This window comes from Chroicocephalus ridibundus, chromosome 7 (genome assembly GCF_963924245.1).
Source record: "Chroicocephalus ridibundus chromosome 7, bChrRid1.1, whole genome shotgun sequence".
Taxonomy (NCBI): domain Eukaryota; kingdom Metazoa; phylum Chordata; class Aves; order Charadriiformes; family Laridae; genus Chroicocephalus; species Chroicocephalus ridibundus.
The window spans coordinates 14,420,010-14,433,002 of record NC_086290.1 but is presented as its reverse complement, the minus strand read 5'-3'; the positions used below and the strand labels follow the sequence as shown (position 1 = coordinate 14,433,002).

General features: G+C 35.6%; 1 protein-coding gene across 2 annotated transcripts in view; it reads left to right on the top strand.

Moving 5' to 3' along the window:
• Nucleotides 1-12,993, top strand: part of PTPN4 (protein tyrosine phosphatase non-receptor type 4) — a 121,245-nt gene that overhangs the window by 52,639 nt on the left and 55,613 nt on the right. For both annotated transcript variants that reach the window (XR_010071897.1, XM_063340681.1), the window contains exons 4-9: nucleotides 3,566-3,608; nucleotides 3,706-3,784; nucleotides 8,245-8,289; nucleotides 8,522-8,574; nucleotides 10,770-10,890; nucleotides 12,006-12,093. Coding sequence is in view for 1 of the 2 variants with exons in the window: in XM_063340681.1 (XP_063196751.1) it covers nucleotides 3,566-3,608; nucleotides 3,706-3,784; nucleotides 8,245-8,289; nucleotides 8,522-8,574; nucleotides 10,770-10,890; nucleotides 12,006-12,093 (429 nt within the window). In the remaining variant the exon portion in view is untranslated. The remainder of the gene's footprint in view (nucleotides 1-3,565; nucleotides 3,609-3,705; nucleotides 3,785-8,244; nucleotides 8,290-8,521; nucleotides 8,575-10,769; nucleotides 10,891-12,005; nucleotides 12,094-12,993) is intronic.

The window sequence follows — 12,993 nt, the reverse complement described above, 5'->3', positions numbered from 1 at the left end:
TACAAAAAAATAAGGGGTTTTTAGATTGTCCTGTATGGTGTTTCTGTTTCTAGCCCAGATAGCTGGTAGATCTTTTAACAGAGCTTCATATAGTGCACTATCTGACATGGGCTGTCTGCTTATCACCTTAAGAGGAAAAAGAAGGGACTCGTTTGAAAATGAGTGTTTATAATAGTTCATGCACTTTAATTGAAAGGGAATTCCATAGGACTGAAACTTTGTAAATCACTTTATATTTCACCAGTGGAAACAAATAGCTACAGCTCTAATGTGCAGTGGCTGCAATAGTTATAGCTGTACTGCTGAAATCATGATTGCTTGAAGAATACTTCTTGAATACTTTTTTACAGGTATCAAATGTTCAATACTTGTTTAAAAGTACAGTTTAAGTATTATTCCTTATAATACAGTTCTTTACCTAATTCCCATTATATGCATGTCATAGTGATGGGGTCTAAATTTATCTCCCAACTTATGTGTCAAAAGTAATTTTTGTTCACAAAATGTGCAGAATGTGATCTATAGAGATAAGTGACGCTGTAAAGTGTTAATGATTCAGTAACGAAGGTGAATTTCAGAAGATAGTGCAACTTTCTTTGGCAAGTGCAGATTTGGTCTACTGTTGTTTTAGCATCAAGAGTGACTGTTCTAAATAGAAGGAATGCTCTCTTTTATCTTACTAAAAGGTTGGGTTTTTTTTCTTTTTACTTATTTTTAATGTCTTTTTTAATGTCGTAGAGGAAGAAAGAAGTCACAATACAGCCATAATTTTTCTTCTGCCTAAGCAGTGAACTACTTCCATGTTTCTTTCTTCTCTAGAGCAAATTATTCTTAATTATATTCTTTTTCTAAATTCTGGTAACATTAAGATTATTAATATGAATAAAGCTGTATAGCACAGTTGTAGATATTTAACAAAGTTTTCTTTTGTAACTTGTGGATGGTTCTGTTAAGTCATTGGCAAGCTGGCCTCATTTAATCTTTTTATTCTAACTTTGTTTCCAGGCTGAAAAGACATAGGCATGCTGTAGAAAAGACTGAATTATTTTTCAGCTTTGTTTAAGAAGTACTTAATTGAACATCACTCAATATTTTACTCAACATTCAGAAATTTGTAGTGCTTCTGATTCTCATTTATTTGGCTTTCGAAAGCTTAGATGTCTAAGATCTCCTTTTTTAGTTTATCTATCAGCAGCTGAATACAACAGCACAATAGAAGGATCTGGTTAAGAGTTTGTCTGAAAAAAGAATGACTTCACAGCTATTTGATATAAGCACATGCTTTAAAGATTTAGTATTCTTTGATTTCTAAATATTTTGGCTTTTCAGCACATATCTAGTTGCCATGAAAACAATGCATCAGAGCTAAATAGAAATGTTACCTATATTAGTCATGTAAGCTTGAAGAATTTAAGGGTTTGACTAATTTCAGGTTTTGATATCAGTTTACTTTTTACACTTGGTTCATTTGGACAAAGAAAACATCAGGTTCACATATTCTAGTTACTTGTGAAATAACACAGCAGAATATTAGTAAGATATATTCAATGCAGCAGGTGTCAGATGATAAAGGTGATGGGGAAAGGAGGATTCTGCTAATTGCATGTGAAGTCTCTGTTATTGTGCCTAAAGATGGATTTCATAAACTGCACAAGCTTTATGTTTTTCTGTAATATTAATGCCACAGTAAAAGTCAATGCAAGAAATCACTGCTGCTGTATAGAGCTGAAGTGGTTTATTTGGCGAGGGTCTTGGGCTGTGGGTGTCTGAAGCAGTGCTGAGGAGCAGGTGAGGGTGCATAGTGGGGGTGAGGGTGCAGCGAGTACTGTCAGTGTGGGTGCTGGAGCGCCCGCGAGAGGAGGAGAGAGTACCGAAATTACTGTCCAAGGGACTGGGGTACAAATGGATGGATCCCCAAGTCTACCTGCCTCTCAGACTCACTGGGATGTAAATGGGATCACACGTCTTGCTAGCAGCACCTTGATTCGTAAAGTTCTCAACTTCAGCTTCTTTACAATATTGAGTGGTTTAACCCTCTGCAGTTTCCCAGAGAGAAAATCACCATTTGCATTTGGATCCAATAGATGTTGCCTGTTAAATGTGGTTTTAAAAAAAAAGAAGTTATGTTTCTGTGGTTTGAGCTATACTAGTATATACCAAATTGATCTTAACAGCCAGAAGGAAATGTAAATAGAAGCTTTTCTGCTAGGCATTTCAATTCCAGGTTTTCTGGATTAACTATAATTGCAAACAGTTTTTCCCACCAAAAAAACCCAACAAAACCAAACACAAAAATAATTGCAGGATTAGATGAGATCTGTGTATTTATTAGATATAGTGGATCATAACCCCTTGCTTAAAGGTACTCAAGTATCTTTCAACATGTTTTGAAAGGTTCTTGTGTAAAATTGACATGTATCCCTGGCTGGAGAGTCCTTTCTTAAGTCATCTACTACAAGGATAGAGCATTTGGATGTAGTCATCATTGTTTGTTATTCAAAATGAATAAAATGACTCAGAACTAACTTCAGATCCAGAGTGTGTCAGACAGCTCAGGTACTGTACCTCTGTGTGTTTTCCTCCTCCCTCACATGAAAAATATTACAAGCCCCATGATAAATGTGACGTAGTTGTATGCCATACAGGGTTAGGTCTCTGTCACTTCATAGGAATTGTGGCCATGTAACTGTTTCCTGAGGTTTGTGGGTTTGCATTGTGAGACAGGATGAGGAATCGAACAGTATTTATAACAAAGATAGACTTATGAGTTAACTGAACTACAGTGGTATGTGCAGAGTCTGCTGGGTTGCTGTTGGAGAGTGTTTTAAACCACTTGTGGGGCTTTCCTGAAAAGAATACTTCTCCTTGAAATTTGATTTCTATAAAGATCTGTCTGTACTTCCCCATAGCAGCGATGTCCCATAGAGAGGATCAAGACTGAGCGCTGTTTGGTAAAATTGTTCTGTAGTCCTTAGTCCATTAAGCTGAGCGCTGAGCTTCTGGTTTCCAAGATCCCAATTATGGATTTACCAGAGATGACACTCAGGCTGACAATTTGAAGAGGATCTGTGAGCCAGTGGGAACACTCCCTGGATGTGTCACACCTGCAAAATGCAGAGTCAAAAGTACTGGAACTAGTTTAAGCAAATTAACGTCTGAGTTGAGTAAATTAGCCAGCTCATAGTTCTTCACTGCCACAGTTAGTTCACCTTAGATAATCAGTGTAAAGAGTACCTGAAGATTGTTAAACACACCATGGTTGAGTTCTAACCTCTCAGGCTCATGTGACAATCAAAGAACCCAGTTCATAGTCAAATTAGCACTGTAAGAGACAGATATCTGGACAACAGAGACTAATCTCAGGGAAAAAAGAACAATTGCAACTGTTGATGATAATGTTAGTGTCTTTCCGGAATCAGTAAGAAGACTTTTGTATGCCAGTAAGACATTTTGGTAAAACACCAAGTCAAAAGTAATAGAAAAGCAACAGTTACTTGGCGTATAAGGCTATAATTTGTACTTTTTTGTGTCTCTAAAATTGGTGTTATAATTTGTGTCTTTCCAGAGGTGGTTGGATCCAAACAAACCTATCAGGAAACAATTAAAAAGTGAGTACATGTATGTATTTGGTCAATTCATATATCATTATTATGCTGTTTTTCCAGGGTGCCCTGACTAATTAGAAATAACTTTTCTTGGCTGTAGGAGGATCGCCTCACAGTTTGAACTTCAGAGTTAAGTTTTTTGTAAGTGACCCAAACAAGCTCCAAGAAGAGTATACAAGGTAGGTCTAGTTAATTTATCAATAAAACATTTTTCTAGAAGGCTTATATTTAAGGGGAAAGCTATCATTATTTTTTTTAAGGTATAACATGGAAATTTTCTTTTAAATCATTTTTGTGTCACATTTGCAAGCATCTAATTTTTGCCTAATAATTACAGATATGAACTATGCAGTTGCACCAAATCAATATAGCAAAAAGCCTCTGTGAATAAATTTACAAATTTATATGCAAAGTGAAGTAACTACCTGAAGAAAATACTACCAAGTAGAAACAGAAAAGGGAAAGTAGAGAAGAGAGGAAAAACTTAAGCCCACTGTTCACCAATGAGTACAAATTTGATTTTATCCATACTTGTGTTGTCCTTTGTGATTAAAAAGTTCCTGAGCTTTCTGCGTTCTTTTATTTGTCGTGTGTTCCACCCCCACCCCCCCCCCCAGTTTTCTGTTTGGCACTAATAAAATTAATCTCCGTTTGTATGGTTGTAGTCCTAGTTTGAAGCATGTGAGCTTTTTTTGACAGCAGTGTGTTGAAGTCTGTTGAGGAAAATGCTCGGTGTGACTCAAGATAGGAGGCTTGTTAGTTGCAATTAGTCCCTGAAGAAATGCCTCAAATTTTCACTATTCTTAATTAGTTCTGGTACTCTACATAACTGGCATGATTTGACAGATTGGAATTTTTGGATGTCAGCCATTCTGAAAACAGGTCAGCCCCACTCAAAACCCAATATCTAAATCATTAAGGATAGCTTTCGAAACATAAGTACCAAAACTGTGAAAATCTGAGTCCACATGTGTTTATGATTTCTTTTGATTTGTCATATCTTGGACAAAATCTTGCACCCATCTATGCAGACAGAATTTACTAAAATGAGTCCCAGAGATTCTGGATCAGGCTTTGTTTTCTTGAAATATTTACTCTGAGAAAATTTGGCAATTTACTATATCCGAATAATGAAAAATGTGGTATTTGAATTAAAGGACAACATGTAATATTCCTAAGGAGATGGGAGAAACAGTAAATGTTGATCAATATGAAGTAAACAGTAAAGAAACGAGAGAACTGTTTGCTTTAAACGTTATGTGTAAATACAAAGCTATAAATACAACGTCCATTTAGATGAGAATAATGTATGATTGCTGTATCTAGGTCAGCTCTGCCTTTTTTGCTAATAGGCCTAATTGCCCCTGAGAAAACTCATTTGTATTTGGAATTATTATAAAGAGGGAGTTGTTATCCATGGGTTTTTTTGGAGTGAAGTTAGGATGCCATGTCACAAATACGGGTCCTTTCATATAATCATTATTCACCCCTTTAAGAAAAAAGGAAAAAAAACCAAAGCACAAGGTTCTGACAATTCCAGCTCAAGATGAGACTTTTGGAAGATGCTCAATTTTTACAAATTTCATGAAAACAGAGGAATGAGTCGACATATGAGGCAGTATGAATAGGTGTCAGGGAAAGGTTCAGTACAAGCTTGTGTCTTATTAGACCTCTGTGAATCTGTGATAGGGAAGCAGGTTATGAATGCCCCAGGTCAGAAGAGGTCAGCAGGAGCTCAGCTTCTGTTGAAGAGTGTAGCTTTAGGAACTTGGTCGGAAATGGACCTTCATTAGTTCTGCTTAGGGCAGAAAGGCTTGCTTATTAACATTCACTCCAGTTAGCAATAGCTCTGTCTTACCCTTTTCTATGTGTGTGTATATATGTAAGGAAGATGAAAACATTGTAATGCAATGCCACATTTATTGTTTTAGCTGAATTTGCTGTTCAGGCTTTTTCAGATCTACATTGCTAACACTTCTATTGATTTCCCATTTTGCTCAATAATATGCGAGGCTTCCATGTTCAAACTGGGGTGGTTAGCTAACAAGCAATTAACTTCACTGTTTGCTGAAAACAGTGGATAGAAAATGAACTCTGCTTGGTGTTCCTTAATCATGAGGTCCCTTAAGTAACATGGAATATTTCTAATAAAGCATTACACCAAAAAAAGTAAAATAAAATTAAAGTGGAGCTGCACACACGGGATGTTTTTGTCCTACATTTTTGCAGGAAAAATTGGTTTATTCAGTATATTTGTGAAGAGATGCTCAAGCGCTAAGCATGTGAAGCATATCCTTTTAATATATAAATTTAACTTGGCGTTTATTGCTTTTTTTAACAGGTACAGAAATTTTGCTTTATCTGTCCCTTTTTTGGTTTCAATATGCATTTTAAGGTAGAAAATGAAAAAGTATTTTGAGGTCTCTAAAACCTGACTACTGTCTCAGTTTTAACTTTTTGAGGTTAATACCTTAGAACCTCCAGAGGGTTTTGTAGGAGTTGAGCACATGGGCTAACATCTTTGCTTGTCAGTTTGCAATTATTTTTCCTCCTTCTCTTTCAAACACGGAATGTTTTACCTCTCCACTATATTTAGCTTGTAAATGATTGGATTTCTGTGTGTATACTTTTAAATGTTTGTGGCAGTCTTTAAGGTGGTAATTAATCCACTTTCTGAAGACTGCACAATTATGAGAAGTCATATTATGTGTGATAAAGTGTTATATTTTATTTTTAATTTCTTAGTGAAAGTTAATATTGGGTTTAAGGTTTCATTTCAGTCAAATTTGAACTAGGTGGTTTTGATAAGTAATTTTGATCAATGTTGATAATCATAGAATAGAATCATAGAATGTCTTGGGTTGGAAGGGACCTTTAAAGGCCATCTAGTCCAACCCCCTGCAGTGAGCAGGGACATCTTCAACTAGATCAGGTCGCTCAGAGCCTCATCAAGCCTGGCCTTGAATGTCTTGAGGGATGGGGCCTCCACCATTTCTCTGGAGAACCTGTTCCAGTGTTTCACCACCCTCATTGGAAAGAACTTCTTCCTAATGTCTAATCTAAACCTACCCTGCTCTAGTTTAAAACCATTGCCCCTTGTCCTATCGCTACATGTCCTTGCAAACAGTCCCTCCCCAGCTTTCTTATAGGCCCTGCTCCAATGGGTCCATGTCCTTCTTGTGCTGAGGGCTCCAGAGCTGGACACAGTACTCCAGGTGGGGTCTCACGAGAGCAGAGTAGAGGGGGCGAATCACCTCCCTGGATCTGCTGGCCACCGTTCTTTCGATGCAGCCCGGGATGTGATTCGCCTTCTGGGCTGCAAGCGCACATTGTTGGCTCATGTCCAGCTTTTCATCCACCAGTACCCCCAAGTCCTTTTCTGCAGGGCTGCTCTCATAATGAATGGATATGGCTGACTCTCTACTTTCAAATTGGAATTACAAGAAGGAAACCAGATTGTTTTCATAATAATAATGTAGGAGGTCCCAAAACAGAATAAATTTATAAACAGGAATGATGTTTCAATTTTCCACTCAGTGAAACTGTTTTTTTAAATAAAAAGGCATTAGAACCTAAATTCTGCAGCAGCTTTTATGCTCTGTTACAAGGGATTTTTGCTGAAAGTTCAAGCTTGTGCTAACATCCTGCCATCTCAGTCAGTCTTGTTTGGTGCCCCACTGCAGGCTCTGGGTCAGTGGAGGTCTAGAGCAGGTGTGATTTGACGCTTGATGTAAACATTTATATTTCTATGAAATTGTCTAAAACCTTTGAGTGAAATATGAAGGAACTAAATTGAATGAACAAAAGATTCATTCTGAGATGTTAACAAAATATTTGGGTTTTGTTGGAGAAACAAAGGAAGTAATTTAGAGGGAAATCTGTTTGCAGTTTCAGGTTTGTTGGGGTTTTTAAGTGCCACTGTTTGGTGGGAAATAGTTCTTGTTTTAAAGTGTTCATCTGTTCCTTTTGCTGTTTCCGTCTCCTTCCTGACTTGAAAGAGTGGGCATGGGAAGATGAGATGAATTTCTAAACCAAGCTTTTCTCACATCATAATTAAAGAAAACTTCAGAAGTTCAAGGGAAGTCAGTTGGAAGGCGTTTGACATAATAGAATCCACAACTTTTATTTAAGAATGTAATTCCAAATTACTAAGAGGAATTCTTTTCATTGAAATGAAAACAGAGTAATATCAAATACTCAATGTGAATAATTTTATCTACTTGGAGTAAAAATCATTCTTATTAAGGTACCTTCATACACAGATGCAAATTTTAACTTTTGGTTGCTGCATTGAATAGTTCTGTTGTTCACCCTCATTCATTATGAAGGCGCTTTTTCCCCTCTTTTAAACTTTAAGTGCAACATAAATACTGGGAAATAAAGCAGGTAGAATGTGAAATTTGCAGCCTTTTAGTGAAATACAATGTGTAACTTCATAGACTGCGACCAGTTTAGTTTACAAAGTTGTATTATTATTTTACTAACCACAGTTTAATTTCTTTCCCATAGGAGTTTAAGAAATAGCATGCAAAATGTAAAGTTTTAGTTTTGCACTAACTGAAAGCAAAATGCATTAAATTGATGTAAATTTATTAAATAATTTTAATTATAGTGTTTTCTGTTTGTTTTTTAAATTAAGGTACCAGTATTTTTTGCAAATTAAACAGGACATTCTTACTGGAAGGTAAGACATTTTTCTTGTGTTAAACTTTAAATACAAGTTAATGGTGAGGGATTTTACCTGCAAAAACAAAAGTATATTTAAAATAAATTACTGTTTATGCAAGTAGAAGTGTGTTTATAATAATTAACTGTCCAATTTGTTCATAGACTATGAAAGATTAGGCTTTTCAAAATTACCACATTTCATGTGAAATATGTAATTTTATTTGTTTCTTATTTTAAAAACAAAACAGATTGCCCTGTCCTTATAATACTGCTGCTCTTCTGGCTTCCTATGCTGTTCAATGTAAGTATAGTTACTATTCATGTACATGTTAGTCCTGAAATATATAAAAAGTAGCATTGATTATTTTCTAAAGAATGTAGTTTGTATAGCATTATATTGTAATGTTTGTGGACATGATGGTACTTTTCTCATCATTAAGGAAATACGGTTGATTTGTTTTTCTCCCCCAGCATGTTTTGCTGAATTAGATATAGAAAAAATACTGGTAACTCTTTCCTTCTTTAAACCCATGCAGTAAATAAAACACAAAACAACCCTCTTGTGTGGGTTGTTCTGAAGTGTGTGGAGGAGTTGTTTTTTTTTTTTTTTATGTGAACTATATACTACAGCATTTTTTAGACACTTAAACTTTTTTGAGATATCATACATTGAACCTCCAAATAGGTGTGGAAAAGGGAATTCTGATCATATCTGGCCAAAAAGTTCAATACCCGTGTTGCCAGTTTTAAGCCATTCAGGGAGTAGATAAGTCTTGAAGACTGAGATTTAGCCCTCTTCCTCTTACCCCATTTTCCTTCATAAGTTTATATTGTTCAGTGGAAAAAAAAAAAGCCCACAAGAACCAACCAAGAGACTGGTCAGCACCTAGTTCTTGAAATTTGTGATTATCAGAAATTCAGTTTTCTAAGCAATCCTGGTATATCCATCTATGTTCATGTGTTTTTCTGCTATTGAAGATACTTCTGTCTACAGTTTGTACTATGTATAGTCTGTACATATCAGAGAAATAGTGTTAATATTTTCAGGGAAAAAACATATAGTAATGCTAATGTAATGTTTTATGCAAATTTTTGATAAGTGATCACTTTTTTCCAGAGCAATCAATAGAGCAATTTCTCTTAAACAGAACCCTGGAAACAGCTACTTGGAAATAGAAATGTACTGCAAGTGCTGTCATGCCTTCGGGTTTTGCCTTAGAAGAGATAAGTGTTTGATAATGAAGCAGGCACTATGAAAAGTTTATAACATTTTAAGCTTTTAGGAATGCAATTTTTTAATTTTTCAAATATTGTAGAAGTGGTGGGTACACGCAGTGCGTTGTACTTACATATACATGTATGAGTTCCTGCTGCCCCCAAGTTCTTCAGTGTGCAGATCTCTGTGTAATGATTTTCCCTGTACGTGCCTATTACTAAACTCTTTCTGGGCTTAGCTCTTGGGATTCTTTATAAATATAGGTAAATAGCAGAGGTAGATCTCAGACAGTCCTATGTTCTCCGTAGTGGATTTTACCTGGTTGCATTTTCCAATTTTTAGATTATTTAAAATAGGATCTGATTCTGGCAATGCAAGTGCCCCCCAGACTTCTTTCCTACCTTCCCTTTCCCTGGCTTATCTTCCTGCTCTGTAAATGCCTTCATCTCTCTTGTCAGTTCTTCCGTGCCCCATAAAAGTGTCACTAGCCCTGCCCAGGACCTCACGTCGTGCTGTGTTGCTGTGAACTTTCCAGTTTTCACGTGTTATGTTACTTATCTATCACTGTAGATCTATTACATGGATTGCAGATACTTAAAGCTGCCTTTTTTTTGGATTATAGTTAAAAAGCCTCAAAGCCTGTGTTTTTAGCAAATGTTGTTTGTATGTTTTTTTACTCTGACAATAAACGTGATTTTAATTTATTTCCTAATCATTTTAAGAAAGTGTTAGAAATTGTGTAAATGCACTTTTTAGTAGTTTCAATGTAGGTGTATGTATGCATACTTTTTTCCCATACATACAATTGAATGTGCAAAAAAATATTTTTCTAATGCTTCTGCATATATCGGTACAGAATGAGTTGATGGGTTTTGCAGATCTTAATGAAGAAATAGCAGTTGTAGTGTTAAAAATATATATATTGCATAATCACATGAAAGCAAGCAAAGGTAAAAGAAAAAATCAAATACCTTGAAGTGTATTTTTTTAGGGATAGCCATTATGACAGCATTATGAATTAATTTGTGTATTAAAAATTAAGCACTTTATGAACTTCATTCATAAGTACCTACTCAAAGCTCTCTTTAAATGATCTCCATGGTATTCATTGAGAACGTGATTGTTTATTCAAAAGGGAAAAGGGGATTTCAAATGTCTTCTCTATTTTTGTTTGCTGTAGATCATAAAGTATGTGGGAGCAGACTCTTGTGAATTTGGGGGCATTGCACAATGCCAAGTACATCAGTGATAAACAATAACCTCTCTTTTTAATATTTTAGCCGAGCTGGGAGACTACAACCATTCAGAAAACTTGCCAGGCTACCTCTCAGACTATTCTTTCATCCCTAGCCAGCCTCAAGACTTTGAAAAAGAAATAGCAAAATTACATCAGCAGCACATGTAAGGATTTACAGCAGAAGATATTGACTGACTTTGTCAAATCCTGACTGCTGGTGCTGTGCTATTGTATTAAAAAAAAATGAGTATTTTGTCTTAAAGGTTTCTGGGGTTTTTTGTTGGGTTTTTTTTTTTTAAGAGTACATTTAATGTGATTTTTTTGTAGATTGTCTGTATAATAAGTACCATTGATACTCTGCACAGATAGAATATCTATGACAGAACGACAGGGAAAATAAGTGAAAAAATGAACATGTTAAAGGTACACTGAAAACAGTATTTGTGTGTATTACATAGACTGTTAATTTAGCAAGATATAATTTCTTTAAGAGTTTTTTTCAGTCTTTGAGAATGCTTTGTGCATAAAGCCTTTGTTTTCATGGTGCTCTCACCAGTAAACAAGCATTAACTTAGAAGTAACAAAGTCCTTTTCTTCGGTATCTGCTCTTTCCTGTGTGCAAGTCTGTGACCTTTTACTAAAGAGGAAAAGGCGATGAAGCAATGGAAAATATTTTTTTTTTCAGTGTGTAACATTGTGGTACTTTTTCAGTGATGGTTCCTCGGTATTTAGAACTTCAGAGCTTTTTGTTACAGTTAATTTAACAAAATGTAAGCTGTTTCCAAATACATTTGCTTAGTTGGGGCATGTTGTTGACTTTAGAAAATACTGAATGTTATGTTACATTTCAGCCAATGGCATAGCAAATTCTGTTAGGTGTAGGGTAAAGAAATTAAAGTAAGTTGATGGTAATTTAAACTTCAAGGGTGAGCCTTGGAGAGAATTTACTATTATCAATACAAAATACAGGACTGCATAAGTAATTTCCAGATTCTAGAGCCCCACAGACATTTAAATGATGCAATGCGTTAGAAATAAAACATGTACGTTTGCAAACTGTGTTGTGGACTCTTGTCAAGACTTTGTCTATGTGGAAGCACAAGTCTTTTTCTGTTAATTTTTTTTGGCTTACAGTTTGTTTATGGTGAGAAAGGAAATTCAGATTTCAGGGTGGGGGTAGAAGTAGTAAAATGAATGCAGATTTTCTGTTTGAGCTCACTTGGGAGCCTGATGTGGGGGGTTATGTTAGGATGTTTCTGATTTAGCTTCTTTCTTTCAGAGGGTTGTCTCCTGCAGAAGCGGAGTTCAATTATCTCAATACAGCACGTACCTTAGAACTTTATGGAGTTGAATTGCACTATGCAAGGGTAAGTTTGGATGAACTAGTAATGTAAAAATGGATTCCTTTGAGATTTATGGAAAAATAAATATTTATTTTTAGAGACCCTTCCAGGCTGCTGCTTACAAGATAAAGGAAAGAAAATAATATTATCTTATTAAGTACCAATTTCAATAGCCACTATTTTACTTCAGTGAGGTTATTTCTTTGCTTAAATTTGGCCTTAGTTATACGTGTGTTATTCAGGTTGAGCCTTGTCAGCCTGAATGCCAGTTCAGTTGGCTGCTAGCGAATGAGAAAAATGTACTTGTTGAATGTGCGTTTGGTATTTAAGGACCTGATTAGGACAAAATTACAAATAATAATCATTATGTAATATGAACAGTTAACGTAAGGTGAGCGTACTATAATTTGATATAGTGTCAGCTTTATCTGGTAAAGCAAATAGCTCAAAGTCTTCACTCAAACGATCTTAACCTGTCAGTACAGCACTACCGTTTCTGCAAAGCCTCTGAATATAATTATTTTTATTAAATGTTCTTGTCCTACTCCCCAAGGTTAGAGAACCTTGCAGTAGAATTCGAAATGTACCCCACTTCACTGCTCTCTGTATCCTGCTGTTGTTGCACGCATATTGAGAGATCTATAGCAGGTGTTTGGTTAGAGTGCAAAGATATTTCAGGAGAAATGTACTATTTAAATATGCTTACGATATTGTTTGTTTTAGAATCTCTGCTCTCTGTGTTCTGAGATTGCAATTTCCTTTCAGGTAGGAATTTAAGTTGCTGGTTGTTTTTAGTGTAGCTAACGTCAAGCCAGTCTATTAGTGCTGTATTTTGTAATAAACTGCTAGAATACTCTATATTTTATATTTCTTCGAAGTTGGTGGAAGACAGAAGATCTAACTTAAGAAATTAAAATTCTGTGG